Here is a 17,312-nt window from a genome sequence, read left to right on the forward strand (position 1 = left end):
CCAGCACTATTACAGTTTTAGTGCAGCATACTGAACATTAATATAAACAATATATGGTATAAATGAACCATACCAAGCCACATCAGTGATATTCATTTTTTACACAGTAATCATAAAAACATGTCCGTCTAACCGACAGGCTAATAAGCCCATCTAATGGACAGTAGAGATGGAAGACGAGACATCATAATCTCTCCGTCTCTCTCACACACACAGCTACATCACATAATCAGGCCACAAGAGACAGTCTAAATGACTCCTGCAAGGCCGCAGACACAATAGGAAACAGAGGACAGCAAATGACTGACACACACACACACACACACACACACACACACACACACACACACACACAGACAGACATCCCTGTCCTCATCTTCTTCTTTCGTGACTCAGGAACTTCAAACCTGTAATTTAAGAAATGCTCTGCCGAAGGAATGCAATAAATCCTGTGACAGCAAAGGGAGCACAGAGGGAAAGAAGAGGAGAAAAAAGAGCGAAAAGTGTCAGGCGCGAGTCAGCTTCCTCCTCTGCTGTGTTTGTGTGGGTGTGTGTGAGGGTGGGGTGTCGGTGTTAACTGATACAGGATCAAGCTGGGTGGTCCGGGGCCTACACATACACCATTTTTGTGTACAAATAAACTTAACCCCCACGCCATTGTGGTCACCCCTCCCACTGCTCTTTCCTCCATCTCTGGTCTCTACAGCTGCACAGTGTGCACATGAACACCCATGCACATTCAAACGTGTACAGGTCCCCTCCCTCTCTCACAGGGTGAATTGAGTAATTGAGTCCTGCCATTACAGGAGATAAGTAACAGTCTGATAACGACTAGTGTGGCAAAACAACTACAAAGATCTACCTGAAACTGACAGTCAAACTGTTCCCGCTGAACAGGACACCTCCATTTTTTCCAGTGTGCAACTTCACATATTTTCTCAAAGCTCTAAGACACTAAAGTTTATTTAAGATTAAAAAATAAACAAAAACACCAACATGCTGAGTCATGGATTTCAGCACTTGTCTTTATTTGGACACAATGTACAAAAAAGCCTGTGAGAGGAGAGTGTTCAACTGTCAGGCAGCATCCAGGCTTCTCGTTGGTCAGTCAGCCGATGAATAAGCCGTTGTCTGTGTTGTGATGCTCTCTGATTGGTTAATGAGGGGATGCCACTCTATCCCTTAGATCTCCATCAGCTGGTCCGTTCCAACGATGACCTCGTTGGTCCTCTCAGCTGAGGAAGAGAGAGAAACTTATATATATACTTATTATATAAATATACACAGAAAAGAAAATATTACTTTAAAGTGGGGACATCACAAGAACTGATACTTCTTTAACAATGCGGTGCCAAAATTCTGATGGCACTCGTTTTTTTCCAGCATCTTGGGTCCCAGGGATGCAATACTTCCAGATCAGGGCAGCATATACGCTTATGAGTGTACTTGTTTGCCTTTAAATGATAAAGGAAGAAGAGGAATTCCTACTAGCACAGAAGAACATGTAGAGGATAGCGACAAGTGCAGTTGCAGTCACACTCATTGAAAAGTGTTTTTTCCTGAGGCTACCATTTTTTTTTTTTTTCAATTCTTTGCCATGGGAACGCCGTGTATTTACCCTATGCTACAAACACCAGCGTGATGAGGCACTGAGCGTCTGTTCTGCACCGAGTGCTGCACATTTGGTGTTTTTTCTGGTCACCAAGAATTGAAAAATGTTTAACACTGGGTAAAATGCCGCGTTCCTCACTGTCACTTTTTACCAAGCCGTCCAATCACAGTGGAAGAAGGGCAGGACAAACAGCCTACGACAAAGACCAACTGTCACATCTTACATGTACTAGTGCTGAACAAAAACAACAATGGAGGAGAAATATGTTAATATACTGTAAAACCAGTGGTTCCCAACTGGTGGTTCGTGGTCTGAAAGTGGGTTGCGGGTCCGTTCTGAATGGAGTTTGTAAAAAAAAAACACATTTTATTTTGAAATACAGTGAATTTCCGGCACAAACTTTAACTTTGAAGTGCTGTTTCCTGCTGTAGAGTGAGTGAATAATGGACAGCTACTTGACAGAGACAGCAAACTAGCTCGACGACGTGGCCAAATGTAAGTATGATGCTGAATATATTAAACTGCATGGACCTTGAACTAATGATTGAGGAGAAATCTGGACCCCGTGGCTGAATCATTTGGGAACCACTGCTACAGGCTATTCTGATGTGTTTTCTCACCCACAAAATCACATGATCCCACTCAGACAGGTACTTTGCGTTTGAGGTGGGCCATCAGGGATTGATAATTAAATTTAAATGTGATTTAATTCAAGTGTTTTTATTAAAGGAATGCATGTTTAAGTACATGGGATTTATTGGGTATCAAGAATGGTGGAGTTTCACTGGAACTGATATCACTACTAAACTTCTGGTATTGTGACACGCCTACATCAATGGCAGATAATGTTCTGCTGATTCTTATGCTTATACTGAAATCCACAGTTTCTAGTTGCCAGTTTCTCTGGCAGTTAAGAAATCTGTAAGACCCTTCAGCTTTATAAATCGCTGCAAAAACTCATCAAATATCAAGTGACAGCTCATACAGTGGACAAACATGTTGTGGAGAAGATTATCCTATTGCTACCTTAGCCAACAGGAGATTTAATCATGTCCTACTACTAATAAACACAAGTCCATTTTAGCCATTAGTAGATACTAAAACGTTTAGTTTAAATACAGTGTTTCTTAGAATATATATATGGTCATAAACACAATAAATAAATATAATTTTTCACTATGTACATCTTGACGACATGCCACCCATTACTGGATACGGCCTTGCACTTGTATCTTGAAAAACTTGGCACTTTCAGGCATTAAAAAATGTTACTTGGCAGGTGACTGTCAACTCTTGTCTGAGTTTCCTCAAGTTTTTTTTATTAGTCCTTTGTTCGCAACTTTATTACAGGACTCAGATAACCTGACTTTTTATTCGCAGGTTCGGTGTGTAGGGTCGACAAACTGAAACTACTCCCGTGTGCTAAGCATGCAGGAGAACAACAGTGGCCGAGGCGAAAACACGAATGGCCCTATCTAGAGATCGTGTTTAATTTGTACGTTCTTGGCTACTGTAGAAACAACATGGCAGACACTGTGGGAAGAGAAGCCGCTCCAAATGTAGATATAAACGACTCATTCTAAGGTAATGAAAACATGGGTCTTAGTTTCAGGTGATTAGAAACGAGTGAAAACATAGTTGTGAATATTATATGAAATTTCTGCCGATAGATGCCCCTAAATCCTGCACACTCTGATGAGATACCCATTAAGTACTTTCTACATATTCATTTTGATGCCATACTGAAATGACTGGACAACAATGGCTGCCAGGCAGATATGCAGTTTATAGTTAATGGCTTATAGCACGCAAACCCAGTGTATGGTGCTATAATATATTTGAAATCAGTCCCAGAACCTTCAGTGTGGTAAGACTGAGGTCACCCTGACCGCTACCTGAACCTCACAGAAAGAAATAGATGATGCTTGAAAGTGAGTCAGCCAGCCTCTTCTCGCTATCACTCTCAACCCAGAGCTAGTTCAGCATGAGGAGAGCTGCCGCTGCTCCTCCCTCCATCCCTCCATCTCCAAGCATCGGTACTGATCCAAAGCAAACGGTGGCAGAGAGTAATGTTCCATCCACACAGGCAGGTTTTAGTGTGAAGGAATCTGCTGCTCAGAACGAGTTTATCCTCTGCCGTGTGGAGGGGGAGGACAAATGGAGCATGGGAGGGTAAGGAGAGGGAAGGAGAGGGAAAGAAACTCAACTCGGGCCTGTTGATTCATCGGTAACTTATATAATGTTTAAATGTATTAAGATTATATAATTACATATTCCTCCTGCTGAGCCAATGATAATACACAGCTCTAACTCTGACCTGAATCAACAAATAAAGGAGAGAAATGAGTCGTATGCTGTAGGCACATATTCTAACCAAATATAGTTGAATAGTTAAATGTAATCATAATGCACCATTAGATAAGAACAGTGTCATCTTCAAGACACAGCAAGAAGAAAAGGAGAGACGGTGTGTATGTATCTACAATGTATGCATGTTTTAATGCATGTATGTGTGTGTATTTATTGAAGCAGCCAAAGGAGAGGTATGTATCTTTTAAATATCAACACCTGACAGACCTGTATCTGTAATTGTGTGTGTGTGTGTGTGTGTATGTGTGTGTGTGTGGCTAACTAGCAGGGTGGTCCATGGCTGCAACAGCTTTAACAGTGGACTGGGTGTGTAATGTCTTTCGCAGCCTATGGTCAGACAGCTAGATTAGTGGCGAGAGACAATCCTGTGCTTTCTTACAATCCAACATAAAGTGAACAGGAGAGCAGGTACATCATTAGAGCAATGTATTATGTAGATGAATCTAATCTGACCCAACCTCGGTTACCTAAGTGATAAACTGGCAGAATGTTGATTCTACTAAAAACTGTTGAGGCAAGTTTTGAGGAGGATTACAGACAAAAAACAGCAATGGAAACTCTTGTCCAGTGTTGGTGTACTGTACAGACACATGACACTGGCCATACCGACGTGATCTCATCCCTACTCGTCTCATATTGGTGAAGATTCTCAGTCATGCAGGTCATGGTAATCTTAAGTGCTATATTGTAGGCAACTGGACTTGCAAATGGTTTCTCCCTCTTTAAAACTGAAGAAGCCTCTTGGACGAGAGGCGAAACGTCTTCAAGAAACTCAAGCAAGTCCAGTTGCCTACGATATAGCACTTAAGAATCCCTACTTGTCATATTTTGTGGTTTGGGCAGAAGATACGTGTTACTAAAATGTTTTTAGGGGCAGCAATTTTGTGTTGTATCTCGGTGCAGAGGGGGGCAGCGGTAAGAGGACATTCGTGGTTAAGTTGAGGCAACGAAACTACTTGGTCATCGTTAGAAAAAGATTGCGGATATCGCTACAAAACACTCAGCTTGAGTGGCACAAAAGCTGCAACCAATATTGATGTTTGTTGGTTTCGAACACTGGTCTCCTGGAACAAAGTCCGATGTCTGTTGGACTCATACACCTCCTCTCCCAACCTGAGCGGACTTTCACGGTCTTTCAGCTTCATCTGTTGTTTTGAGCGTCTGAAGCCGCTTTCCCACAGCACAAAGAACCACAACACCCGCTAACATCTGGCTTATTTATTGAATGGGAGAGGTTACAGTCGACATTCATTCCTGGTTCAAATGACTCTGCAGTAGAGCTTAGATTGTCTGCCCGAGCCCAAACTCGACCCGGGTCAGGCTGTAATTTCCAGCCACTATCCTCAGACTGTGGCGGAAAATTATCCTTGGAACCAACTACTTATCACACCCGGGGGGGCTTGACGGTGCCATTGGCCGCACACGTGAGTTGTCGACGGTGACGTGTGTGTCGGCTTTGTCCAGTGTACCAAGTGCAGCACGATGGTGGTATATGACAGCAAAAAGACGGGGACCTCGACACTTAAGAGGCACATGATGAAGGCTTGCCATGGAAAGAAAGACGAGAGTCAACCTTCAATGTCCACGTTCGTCTCCTTAAAAAAATGTCGGGTTTAAACCGGGCTCGGGCTCGTAATTACAGTTAAACGGATGAGCTCGGGTGGGGTCAGGCCAGATTTTTTGGGCCCGATTAAAGCTCTACTCTGCAGCAGTCACGAGTATTTATCTGCTTAAGCTCCGACTGACAGCGATATAAATATGACACCCAGGTGGATGCGATCATTTCAGCCCCTTAGCTGGTGAGATGCAATGACAGGCGTCACAAAATAACCTCTGTTTCCTTCTAAGCAGTGCTTGAACATCATTCCATATGAGTCTGCACCGAGTTTGAGAGACTTAAATAAGAGATAAAATAGAAGTAAGCGACGTAACGTTTTCAGTGGGCACCAGGCTGCTTTCTACTGTTTACTAGCCTGTTTTCTGGCCTGTTGGTGATGTCGAACGTGAGATAAAAAAAACCCACACATGCACAGAAAGGCATACTCGTCTGCTGCAGAGCCATGTTCACGGCTTTGGTCTACCGGCAATGGGAAAGCTCTCCATCTCCTATTTTTAGCTTTAGTTATCCCATGTTAACCCACATACATGCACTCATTTTGTTAGAAAAAGGGTATAATAATGGCAAAGATGGGTTTACATTGAAGTTGGTGGAAAGCCCGGTGTGTCCTACACAGATGCCAACAGTGCCTACGGCATCACCATAATGACTACAGGGGCCACACCCAAGCAGTGTATTTTAGCCCAGGGGAGTAAAACCAGGCTGGCCATACAGGCTCGCCTGTGATCCAAGATTATAAAAAAAAGAGGAAAAAATCTTTTAGGTTTGTTTTTACTTCCCTCTTACTCTGTTCAGGATGAAATGGAGTTTGATATCCACCACATGTGTCCGCATGTGCCAAAAAGTTAATGCGCCAAATTTCTATAATTATGAACAACTCGGTGATTCAGGAACCTGCATGGTTATATCTACTCTCTAGGCCTGGAAGAGGGGTCATTCTTCTGTTGCTCTTTCTGGGGTTTCTTCCCCGTTTTGTTTCCTGAATCCACATTGAGAATAAGAGACTGCTGTATGTTGTACATACTGTGAAGCCCTCTGAGGAAACACTTGCGGTTTGGGGTTATTTGAAAAATAAATTTCATTTGACTATATACAGTAGATCCTTTTTAAAATGTCTATTAAAATGGCATTCAATGAAACAATAATCAAAGAAAAAATCTACAATGAAAACAAGAGTGTGTGAGAGCGACATCTCCATGTGACACCAACAGTAATAGAGATATTCTGTCCATCACAGACACAGTTTGGAACTTTGCAATTGTGCGACTGAAATTTGGCTATACAGTGTATGCAAAACAATTATGCAACCAGGAGTCCAAGTTTCCAGTGTTCAATAACATAATGTTAGCAGCTCATTGCTGGCCAGTGGGAAAAGATTTGCCAAAAAAAAAAAAAAAAAAGCTAAAGCGGAGATCGGTTTTGATGCAGTGATCGTTCATTGGATGCTCCAAAAGTCTCAAACATTTTTTAAAGCGAGTTTAGCTCAACTTCACACTGTTGTTACTTAGAGCACCCTGTTGTTCACTCAATTAGGCTGCTCAGTCTGGAAGCCGAGCGCGTTCTCTCTTTCTCTATATGTGCGTGTGTGTGTGTGTGAGTGTTGGATGTGGCTGGAGGCTGCTGCTGTTGAATTCCGGGTGGTCCTGTTCTGGCCCTGCTCTCTAACCTCTCCATCAATGTGACACACACACACATGCGCGCGCGCACACACAGACACACAAACAGCTAGCTTCGGGGACAAGAGGATTAAGGAAATTAAAAAAAAAAAATCTCTGACAAATCTCTCTATCACACAGACTTCAGAATTAAGAAACTTTCCTAGTTGGCTTCAACACTTGGCACTTACACACAGATACCACACACATACATTAACACCTTAACTGAGTCAGCCAAGGAGAAGTGCCAGGGGCTTTAACAGATAGCGTTCATTTGTTACGTTTTTGTCCTAAATGGTGTGATAATGGAAGGTGTTACTTTGTTTATTCTGTACTTTCCTTCAGTATCCAGTGGATTTTATTTGTGTTGCCACATTCAAATGCCTAAAATGTACTTTAAGCTTCCCTGGGTAATGAAACGAGAGAGGTTGTTGAGCAAGGCATCGTGTGCTGCCAATTACTGTGAGGAGAAATTAGCTGAATTAAATATCTTGGGGCCGTTATTTTGTGTGTGTATTTATGCTCCTCACCCTCTGGTTCGATCCGTTGTCCGTTCCCCACCAGGCAGTACTTGAGGTCTGCTCCTCGGCTGATGACAGCGTTGCTGCAGATCACGCTGCCCTGGATATTACACCTGGAAACAGCACACACAAATAACATTAATCATATTCCTCCGATAGTTTTGACAGCAATGATACCCAACATAAGTGGAAAGAAGTCATTGTTTTTGCCAGTCACTAATCTTTGCACACAAGTCGCAAGTCCAAAGTCCTTAACTTTGATTTTTGAGTTCCAATCAAGTCAAAATGCGCTCATCCCCAAATACAATGCCATTTAAACATCAGTGTAAAAATATATTAACTTCACAAAAATCACCAATGCTTTTTAAAATGATTATCTGTTTGTTCAAACAAGTTTGTCAAAATAAGTGTGACTGCAACTAGTCATAAAAAAGTATACCGACATTGCACTTTTATAGCATATAACCCTATCAATGTGTGAATGATTTGTGGATTTTACTGCATTGTATTTCATGATGTTAAGTGTCTGAGTACTATGAAAAGCAATCTATAAATAAAATGTATTATCATTATTATCATTAATAACCACAACAGCACTAAGTTTCTTTCTGTCCTGTTTTGCTGCATATAACTCATCTTATATTGTAAAAAACATCAATAACTTTCTCTACCCAAGTTTCGAAGACACTTTCTGTAAACCTTTTCTCCCTTTAAAATGATATTGTATGATGTTGCATGTTTTATGTCTTAATGGAATAAAAAGATTCATTTCAAGCTTTTTAAATAAAGTTGTTCTTTTGCCCTGGGGAAAGGTATTGAGTATTTTCAGGTGAAAAGGCTTGAGATCTAGTCACAAGTTCAGGTCGAGTTCCAGGTCTTTTTTTGATTTTGTCAAGTATCTATTAAAGTGTGAATCAAGTCAAACTCAAGCCAGGACTAGCCATGGGGTCCCAACATAAACCTGAGGGGTCACAAGATAATAAAAGGGAATAGAAAGAAAAAAGAATGTTTCCATCACATGTGTATAAAGTTTATTTTTTGCAACTTTTTCTGTGGAATCGTTAATGCCTCTTTAGGACTTCAAATGAAACACTCTGAGAGGGGAAAATCACCTACTGGTGGAGATGCTCATAACTCACTTCCACATTAAGGCCATAAGCAGTGATGTGAGGTACAAGAAGATATTGCTTATTTTAAGGCATCAGAAGTCAAAAGGATTGGGAACTGCTGTTCTAAAGGCTATATTATATACTGTATACACTTACATGCACGGCTGCCAAAGGTATCGATACCTTGATGCTTTTACGATGCGTTTTAAACCATTCGACCACTGTTAATTACACATTCAAAAATACTGAAAGTAGTTTAAAAAAAAAAAAAAAAAAAAAAAAATTTAGAGTCTGATTTTTAACCCAAGTCTGCACAGATGAAACAATGGGGAAGACAATCAACTGGTTCTGAACCTGTGACTTTTACAGCTTTCTCTCTGACTAGAGGCAGAGCCACAAGCAAAAGAAAAAATGATCCTATTTTGTGTGCTTAGGACTTTCTTTCTTTTTGTCATGGCATTAAAAGAGGTATTGAGAACTACGTTTTATAAAAGTATAATATCAAACGTTTTCATGATACTGTCATTTCCATAGGGACAACTAACATTAACAGCATAACATTTTTAATTTTTATTAAAAGATAAATGTAACAAGGCTAAAACATATCAATGAGAAGTTTTCTGTTCATGTTTAGTAGCAGAGAACAGCAGAATAATTGTAGTAAATGATAATACAAAAGAGCAAGAAAGCGCAGCTTTGTGTAACTGTGGATCAATACTGCGGAAAATGAGAATTGAAACCATTTCAAATATTCAGAATTGATATATCAGTATCGAAGTTTAAAACTCTAGATTGTGATAATATTACTCACATGCCAGTTTATTAGGTACACCTAGCTTAAACAATAATACAGTCTAGAGACACAGTCAAACATGAGTGGCCTTTGCCTGCCGAGGCGATATTCGTGCTGAATGTGGATGCGTGGTGCCTGATGTGATGGAAATGGAAAGCTAGCTTAGCAGCTAATGTTCGTTAGCTTGCTAATAAAGCAAAGTATGATGTAATTGGTACAGATTCCATTTTCATATGTTCCATGCTTGTCTCCCAGCTGACTGCCAGTAAGGGAGCATCTCTCATGTGGGGCAATTTGTATTTTCCATGGCCAGTATCATACAATATCAGCTGGTTAGACATGACAGCAATCAATGTCTTCTCCACACATACTCCTGTGCTATTGGTTGAGGTTGCAACTAAAAGTTCACCAAAGTTCACTTCACACAACGCAAAGATGCAAATTTGCTTTGCCCCCCGAAGCCAAAGTTTTATTCATCCCTTTGCTTGCACTGAATGGAAGGTGATAGGAGTAGAATATTTGCCTTTGTTAATTTCGCTCATGTGTGACTGTACCCTCACACAACAGATTTGTAATAAACCAATCCTTCATTAAGGTTTAACGTTCAGTGTTTGTTTAAACTTTATGGTACAAGTTAAAAAAAAAATTAACAGATTAATGAAATGAAACCTTCACAGCCACTCAACAATATCTGTGAACCTTGACATACTTCATACGGGCCTGAAAGTGGTGAACCAGTGACTCATTTCTGGTACCAACTGATAGTTTGCAAACTCTCGAGTAATTAAAGATTAATATTTTGCTGGGATAAGTTTGGTGGTGTTAAAACAGAATTTTCCGACTCTGCTATTTGCTCTTTGGGCCCGCTGGAGATTCAAACATGTTTATGGTTCAACTTCTGTTTTCTCCCTCGTACCTTATGTACACACGCACGCACGGGCACGCAAACACAGTTAGGAATATTCATACTGGGAGCTGCCCAGTACAGCTACACCCTTCCACTGTTGGCTGTCAAGCATCTCCACTCACACAGCTGAGGAGCGAGTGCCATACTGGAGGTCAAAGTGACAGCAGGAACATTCAGGAATCCTCCCACCTGCTCCGAAGACTCAAACACATCCAATCAACTGAACTTAATGACGTGAAATTAGCATTTATATTAAAGAACAACAGCCGCCAGCGTTGTGTGCACATGTGTGTGTGTGTTCAGACATTGTTGGCCTCACGCTACAGTCCCACCTGAGCTGGCAGTGCCAACCCACCGTGCATGCTCACATTCAGCCAAACCATCACCATAAAATTCTTGGAGGGGAGACACAGACAGTCTTGTGTGTCCTGTGTCGGCTAACCGTAGAGGGCGTGTATGTGTGAGTGTGTGGGTTAGAGAATGTGTGCTTCAGTAGCTTGGGGAGCCCGGTGGAGAACACATGTTGGTCTTGCCCAGTCAGTGACGCACACACACTTGGCCCTCCGCACCTCACACACAGACAGGTTTGTATTGGCCCATTCTATTCAGGTGGTTAGGCCTGGAGGGAGAGGGAAAAAGGAGTGTGTGGATGTGTGTGTGAGTGACTACCTAGGAGGTGGTGGTGGTGGTAGTTGGTGATGGGAGATTACAAGATTCAGAGTTTTGTAACATTAGAGAGAGAGGGAGAGAGAGACCACCAAAGAAGCTTCGGAGCTGAAACACCACTAATTACTAACACCAGGGCTCCTCCTTGCCATGACCCCCCCCCCCCCCCCCCCCATCCTCCCTCTCACACACACACACACACACACACACCAACCCCCACCTCCTGTGCCAACCCCCCTGTAAAGTTGACCCTTACTATCCCCCTTCCCAAACACGCAGCGCTTTGTCAACAAGTTCTGGTCAGCTCCAAACAAAGAAACCAGAAATGCGAGGGGTTTCTGCGACATGGCCGGGGTCTGCTAATCCCCTCACACTGGCTCTTTCTTTCCTTCTTTCTCCTTCCTTCTTATGTCCTCAAAAAAAAAGAAGAAAAAGAAAAGAAAAGAAAGAATTGCAATTTCTTTCTTGCGGGGCTGGCTTGCTTTCCCCTCGCTTCTTTCTTCTCTTCTCCCGTCTCTCTCGTTCTTTCATGCCTTTGTGCGTGCACCTACATGGGCATGATGAGGGTCCCCATGCTGGCTGGCTGGGGTCCCTGAAAGGCTTAAGAAGAGGTGGAAAGAGACAGAAAGAGCGAGAGAGAGGAGAGAGATGGCGTTGAGGCCTTGATGGAGAGAAAAGAGAGGGAGGAGTAAGAAATTGAGATAAAAGAAATGGAGCCAGTGAATGAGTGCATTAAAATCCAGACTTGAGGCCAAGATGAGTCTCTTTCCACCGGGGTTCCTGGCTAAGAGACTGAGCAGATCAATCTACATGCTAATTCTACAGTGGCTGCTGGTGCTCTCTGTATGAGTCTTCTTTTGTTGCAACAAAGCCGTCAATTTTGACCACTTTACTTGCTACATTTGACAATCATGATGTGCAATAAGATAAGATAGGACTTCATTTAGACTGAGGGAAATAATGTGGCGGATCATGATGCATCAATATAAAGAATGGGGCTTTTTGCCCCCAAGCAAAATCATGATGTTGCAAATCTGCTACATCCTGCACAGTCTTCAAAAGTTTCCTCATTAAATTTGGAATTGAAAATCCCTCCTGGTTCACTTGAGGTGATATTTCAGTTGAAGAGAAATTGCACTGACGTAAATAGCTTGTTTTACACTGCCGATTCCAACGAGGAAAAGCAGCACATTTGTTCAATTTTTAGCACATTCTTTGGCTGTTTGGTAATTTCTGTTTTCTGTTGGATATTATGTCTAACAACCATCTTAATTAGCCAATAAATACATAACTTATTCAAATTATAACAATATAACTTGGAAAAGGAAAACAAATCTTTAGATTTATGAAGATGAAATCAACAAATGCTGAGTATTCCCTGAAACCTCCCTAACCCTGCTGGTGAGTCAGGCTTTGTAAACTCACGCTGTGCAGCCAAACTTTCTTCAAAGCCTTTCTTCAGAATATTATTTCCAATGTCGAGGACACAATGTTTTGCAGGATATCGAATATGTTGGGTTGAAGTTTGGGAAATGATGTAGAGGACACCTCCAACATTTCCAGTTGATGGAATTTTGCAGCCATAAAATGAATATTGAATAATGCATATTTAGCTGTAAATATCATCCAACCTAAAAGGGATGGTCACCCCAAAATCAAAAGCAGAAATGTTTCCTCTCACCTGTCGTGCTATTTATCAATCTAGATTGTTGGAGATGCCAAAAAAATACATTTGAAAAACTCAACAGCAATGTCTCTTTCCAGAAATCGTGACCCGCTTACTCAAGATAATCCACAGGCCTTGTTGTGAGCAGTTTCAGGTAGGAATTATTTTCTTTCTATTAAACTACACCTAATAACTGTATCACTGCACAGAAGGAAGCGTGCACCTACTGCTAGCTCACCTGACACCACTGAGCTAACTAATGTTCAAGCTCAGCCAAGGAAGACCGCAATAATGTTTACATTTTGCGCTGTTACAAGCATGAGCCTTATATCTATGAGTAGATACACACCTCTACGCGGTGATACAGCTGGTGGTAGAAGAAGTAGTAGTTTGGTAGAAAGAAAATAGTTCCTGTGGATTATCTTGAGTAACTGGGTCATGATTTCTGGAGAGAAACATTGCTGTTGAGTTTTACAAATGTTATATTTTGGGCGCTTTGAGCACCACAAGCCAAGTGCCATCTAGTTTTATTATATTTGAGAGAAGGCAGATATCTTTACAGCCGATATCGCCAACACTCGGCAACTCACATCAAAACAATCTACTGATAAACAGCACTTCAGGTAAGAGGAAAGATATGTATTTTTGGGGGGTGAACTGTCCCTTTAAAGTTAATAAAAATGACTAAATAGATTATCAAACTGGATATCGATACATGATCTGGCATTTGATCAGCTGTTATTGATGAAACTGATCAGTTAATCATGTCAGTGCTGCTTACTTCCTAAGAGAAATTACCAATAAGCTCAGACGTTTGCCGTCTGCAAAACACCTTTCAAGCCCCCCCAGTGTTCCACAAATTCCATAACCAGTGGGAATCTCGGTGTAGGCGAGTAAATTAGCAGCTAAATAAAATATATGAATGTTGTGTGTTTCAGTTCAGTAGCTTTGTGTTTGTTTGGAACTGGTCTCTGGCTGGTTGCACACCAATAGATGCATTGTTAACTCAGCGCTCCCTGTTTGACCCCATAGAGCTCAGAAAACAAAACCTGTTACACCTCCCATCAACGGACACACACATCCACAAGCATCTGCCTCACACACACACACACACACACACACACATAGGAGTACCTAGAAAATTCAGTGGAAAGACACCCAGTGAATGAAGGCACACCGCTGCTTTCACATGTGAAACCCACACAGTGTTAACAGATGAAGGGAAAGACGTTTAGTGGTTTTGGGGATGATGCAAGGACAAGTTTTTCCTGGCAACAAAAGACAGCTCATCTTATTTTGAAATCTTTGTTTACTAAATTCCACGGCTTTGTCACACACAGTGTGCATGTACCGACTGAGCTCCTAACAAAAGCCGATGAGAGGATTAGAACTTTAATTCATAAACATGCCTCGAAGGTTTTAGACGAAATTTAATTGTACGCCAAAGCACTTCAAAGTCCATGTTATCAACAAGTGTGTGCATGTGTGTGTGTACAGATGTGTGTGTTCTCACCCCTCCTCGATGGTAACCCCGTGCATTATGATAGAGTTGGTGACTTTGACCTTCTCTTTTACAGTGGTGGAGTTTCCGATGGTGGACCTCTTTATGGAAGTCTTATCTGCTACCTGGCACAGTGCTCCAATGATACTGTCTGATCCCATCTAATGGGGAGAGCAAACACACACACACACACACACACACACACACACACACACACACACACAAACGATTGAGATCAAGCTCATATTAGACTACGAGAGAGATAAAAGAGACTATAGTGGTAGTTCTGCTATATTATGTTTACCTGACATCTCTCAGAAATGACAGCAGACGAGTGGACTGCTGGCTCCTCAACCAGCTTTGGGGCCTAATAGAGAGAACTCAGTTAGACATGAAATTAAAATATTAGAAAGATTATCTAATAAGTTTGATGATTCCTGTAGAGGAACTGAGTCACTGGGCGAAGTATGTAACATTCAAATAAGAATGAAATTCTGCTTTTAAAATGGCAAAACACAAGAATGAGAGGGTTCAAAAGATGCGGAAGAGCCATAAATTTTAAAGGCTGAGAAAAAATGACATTCAAAACAGAGCTTTGATTCATTGTAAGAACCTGATTTGACCTGACCCACCGCGTTCAGGCAGGGCTGTAATTTCTCAACATTCCCCTGGGCTTGAATCTGGTTACGTTCTTGCCAATTTCCTTGCGTTAGAGTGTTCGATTTTGATATGAATTAAAGAACACTTGTGTTTCATTTTCACTATGCTGTGGCTCAGGAGGTAAAACAGGTCGTCCACTAATTGGAGGATCCACAGTTCGATCCCCAGCTCCTCCAGTCCACATGGGCAAGATACTGAACCCTAACATGCTACTGATATACCATCAATGTGTGAGTGTGTGTGAATGGTTAATGGAGTAGCAGGTGGGTCCTTTTCTGGTAGCCTCAGCCACGAGTGTAGGAACATGTTTGTGTGTGCGACCTGAAATTATGAACCGTCCAATTTGTGCCAGACTGAGCTCCAGCCCTCAGAGTGGCTACTTATGAAGGCACCCAATGTCACAAATGTGTTTTAATGCACTGACAATATCTTAGGTGACTTTAGCTTGTAATGAATGTTTTAATATTTTATATATTCAATTATTATTTTTTACAGTGGAAATTCGGCATTTTAATTGGGTTTGGGGTAAAAACTGCTGCCTTGGTTCTAGCTTGGGTCAGGCTCGGACAGAAGTGATGTGGGTTTTTGTACGGTTGGGCCTGATTTTTCGGGCCGATCAAAGGTAGAATTCTCAAATTTCGTAGAGCCCACACAACATCTGAAATTTGCTCTTTTGGACAGATTATAAACCCAAAATATGAAGATATTCAATTCACTGTCACGTTTGACAAAGAAAAACAGCAAATTGTCACATTTAAGAGGCTGGAACCAGAGAATGATAACGTGTAATAATTACAAAACAAAACAAAACAAAAAAATATAATAATAAAAATAAACAGATAAATGCACAAACCTGTTGTAAAAACAGAACATGCACATTTGAAAATGCATATATAACAAAAACCCTGGAGGGAGCAGGCTAACGTCTGACTTACCAGTCGGTTTGCTTCGATGTAGGCAGCTAAAGTGTTAACACGGTAGCAAAGGCCCTGGTCGACAATGTGAACATAACAGCGGAGCTTTCCTCCATGGTAAGCCTCACTCATGTCTCCGCGGTGGTCGTTCCAACAGGAGCGCTCCTGGGCCAGCTGGAGGAGAGGCTCGTCTCGTGATGAGATGAGGAGCTCTGGACCATAAAGAGGGACAGAAGCAAGGCAGGAGGAGCAGAGTGGGGAGTTAAAATCGTGACAAATACACACTGGTTGGGATTTTCTGTATACCTTGTTATTAGGCAAAGTTGTCCTTTTTTAATCAACTTGTTAAGCGTTCATTTACTGCAACAGTCAAACATAGATATTCCCCATGCTGATGGCTCATGAATAAGATCCAAAGCCATTCTACACAGGTTACACCGCTGTGGCTGTGCAAACACTGACCATGGTTTGTGGTGCCGTCACTCATTTTCTGGTTCTGATCCTCTGTGTCATCTTTGATTTTTGGACTGTGGGTTGTTTTGGAAAACTGTTTCCGAACCAAATATGGTACCAACTCACCCCGAATTGAAGAGATAGACCTACGATACAAGAAGAGGAAAGATTAAAAATCGTTTCTGACATGACGTTAAACATCCTACGAAGTCATCCACATCACACATGAGAGGAAAGTCAATGATCCTGGTATGTATGGTACATAATGGTACACTTCCTAATGGTCACTTGGTAGAGAATGTGTAACTGTGAGTGAAGACTACACCCACAATACTACGGTTTCATCTTAAAATGGGGTTTAAATATGAAAACGATCTCCTTACACACAAGCATTACAGAAATAATCTCTGTCCATATTAACACACATGAAAATGCATATCACATGACCATTCACGTATGCTTGTGCATATGTAAACAGGAAGCAGATTGTCTACTCTATGGTTAGTTGCCTAGTTACAGAAAATAATACAGAGGAACTAAGGCCACTGATGTCTTTGCTATGACCGACAATGTGGTGGAACTGTTACTGAAAGTAACAAACGAGTATAGGGTGGTCAACTCAAGGCAGTGGAAAATATGGATTGGAAGTTGTTGGAAAGCAAAATATGGCGAAATATCAGCAGTACCATGAGCATTATCCATCCAGAGGAAGCCATGGCAATGGGGAATAAGTACCCACACAAAAATAATGAAATCACAGATGTTTGGGTTTGACACATCGTGACTGGAAGGAGCCAGCGTGTGGCGAACATGAGTTGTCAGCTCTTTCAAAAGTTTCTGTTTCTGCCCGTCTAGACTGAAACTAAG

The 17,312-nt window shown here is 41.6% G+C and overlaps 1 protein-coding gene across 1 annotated transcript in view; it reads right to left on the reverse strand.

Annotated features, from left to right (window-relative positions):
* Nucleotides 1-1,007: 1,007 nt before the first annotated feature.
* eif2b3 (eukaryotic translation initiation factor 2B, subunit 3 gamma) overlaps nucleotides 1,008-17,312 on the reverse strand; it is a 51,764-nt gene continuing 35,459 nt past the window's right edge. The window contains exons 7-12 of the mRNA XM_033649586.2: nucleotides 16,455-16,591; nucleotides 16,014-16,204; nucleotides 14,723-14,785; nucleotides 14,431-14,579; nucleotides 7,786-7,889; nucleotides 1,008-1,235 (exon numbers count right to left, since the gene is read on the reverse strand). Coding sequence (XP_033505477.1) covers nucleotides 1,183-1,235; nucleotides 7,786-7,889; nucleotides 14,431-14,579; nucleotides 14,723-14,785; nucleotides 16,014-16,204; nucleotides 16,455-16,591 — 697 coding nt within the window. The 3' untranslated portion in view covers nucleotides 1,008-1,182. The remainder of the gene's footprint in view (nucleotides 1,236-7,785; nucleotides 7,890-14,430; nucleotides 14,580-14,722; nucleotides 14,786-16,013; nucleotides 16,205-16,454; nucleotides 16,592-17,312) is intronic.

Source organism: Epinephelus lanceolatus, chromosome 12 (genome assembly GCF_041903045.1).
Source record: "Epinephelus lanceolatus isolate andai-2023 chromosome 12, ASM4190304v1, whole genome shotgun sequence".
NCBI classification, from domain to species: domain Eukaryota; kingdom Metazoa; phylum Chordata; class Actinopteri; order Perciformes; family Serranidae; genus Epinephelus; species Epinephelus lanceolatus.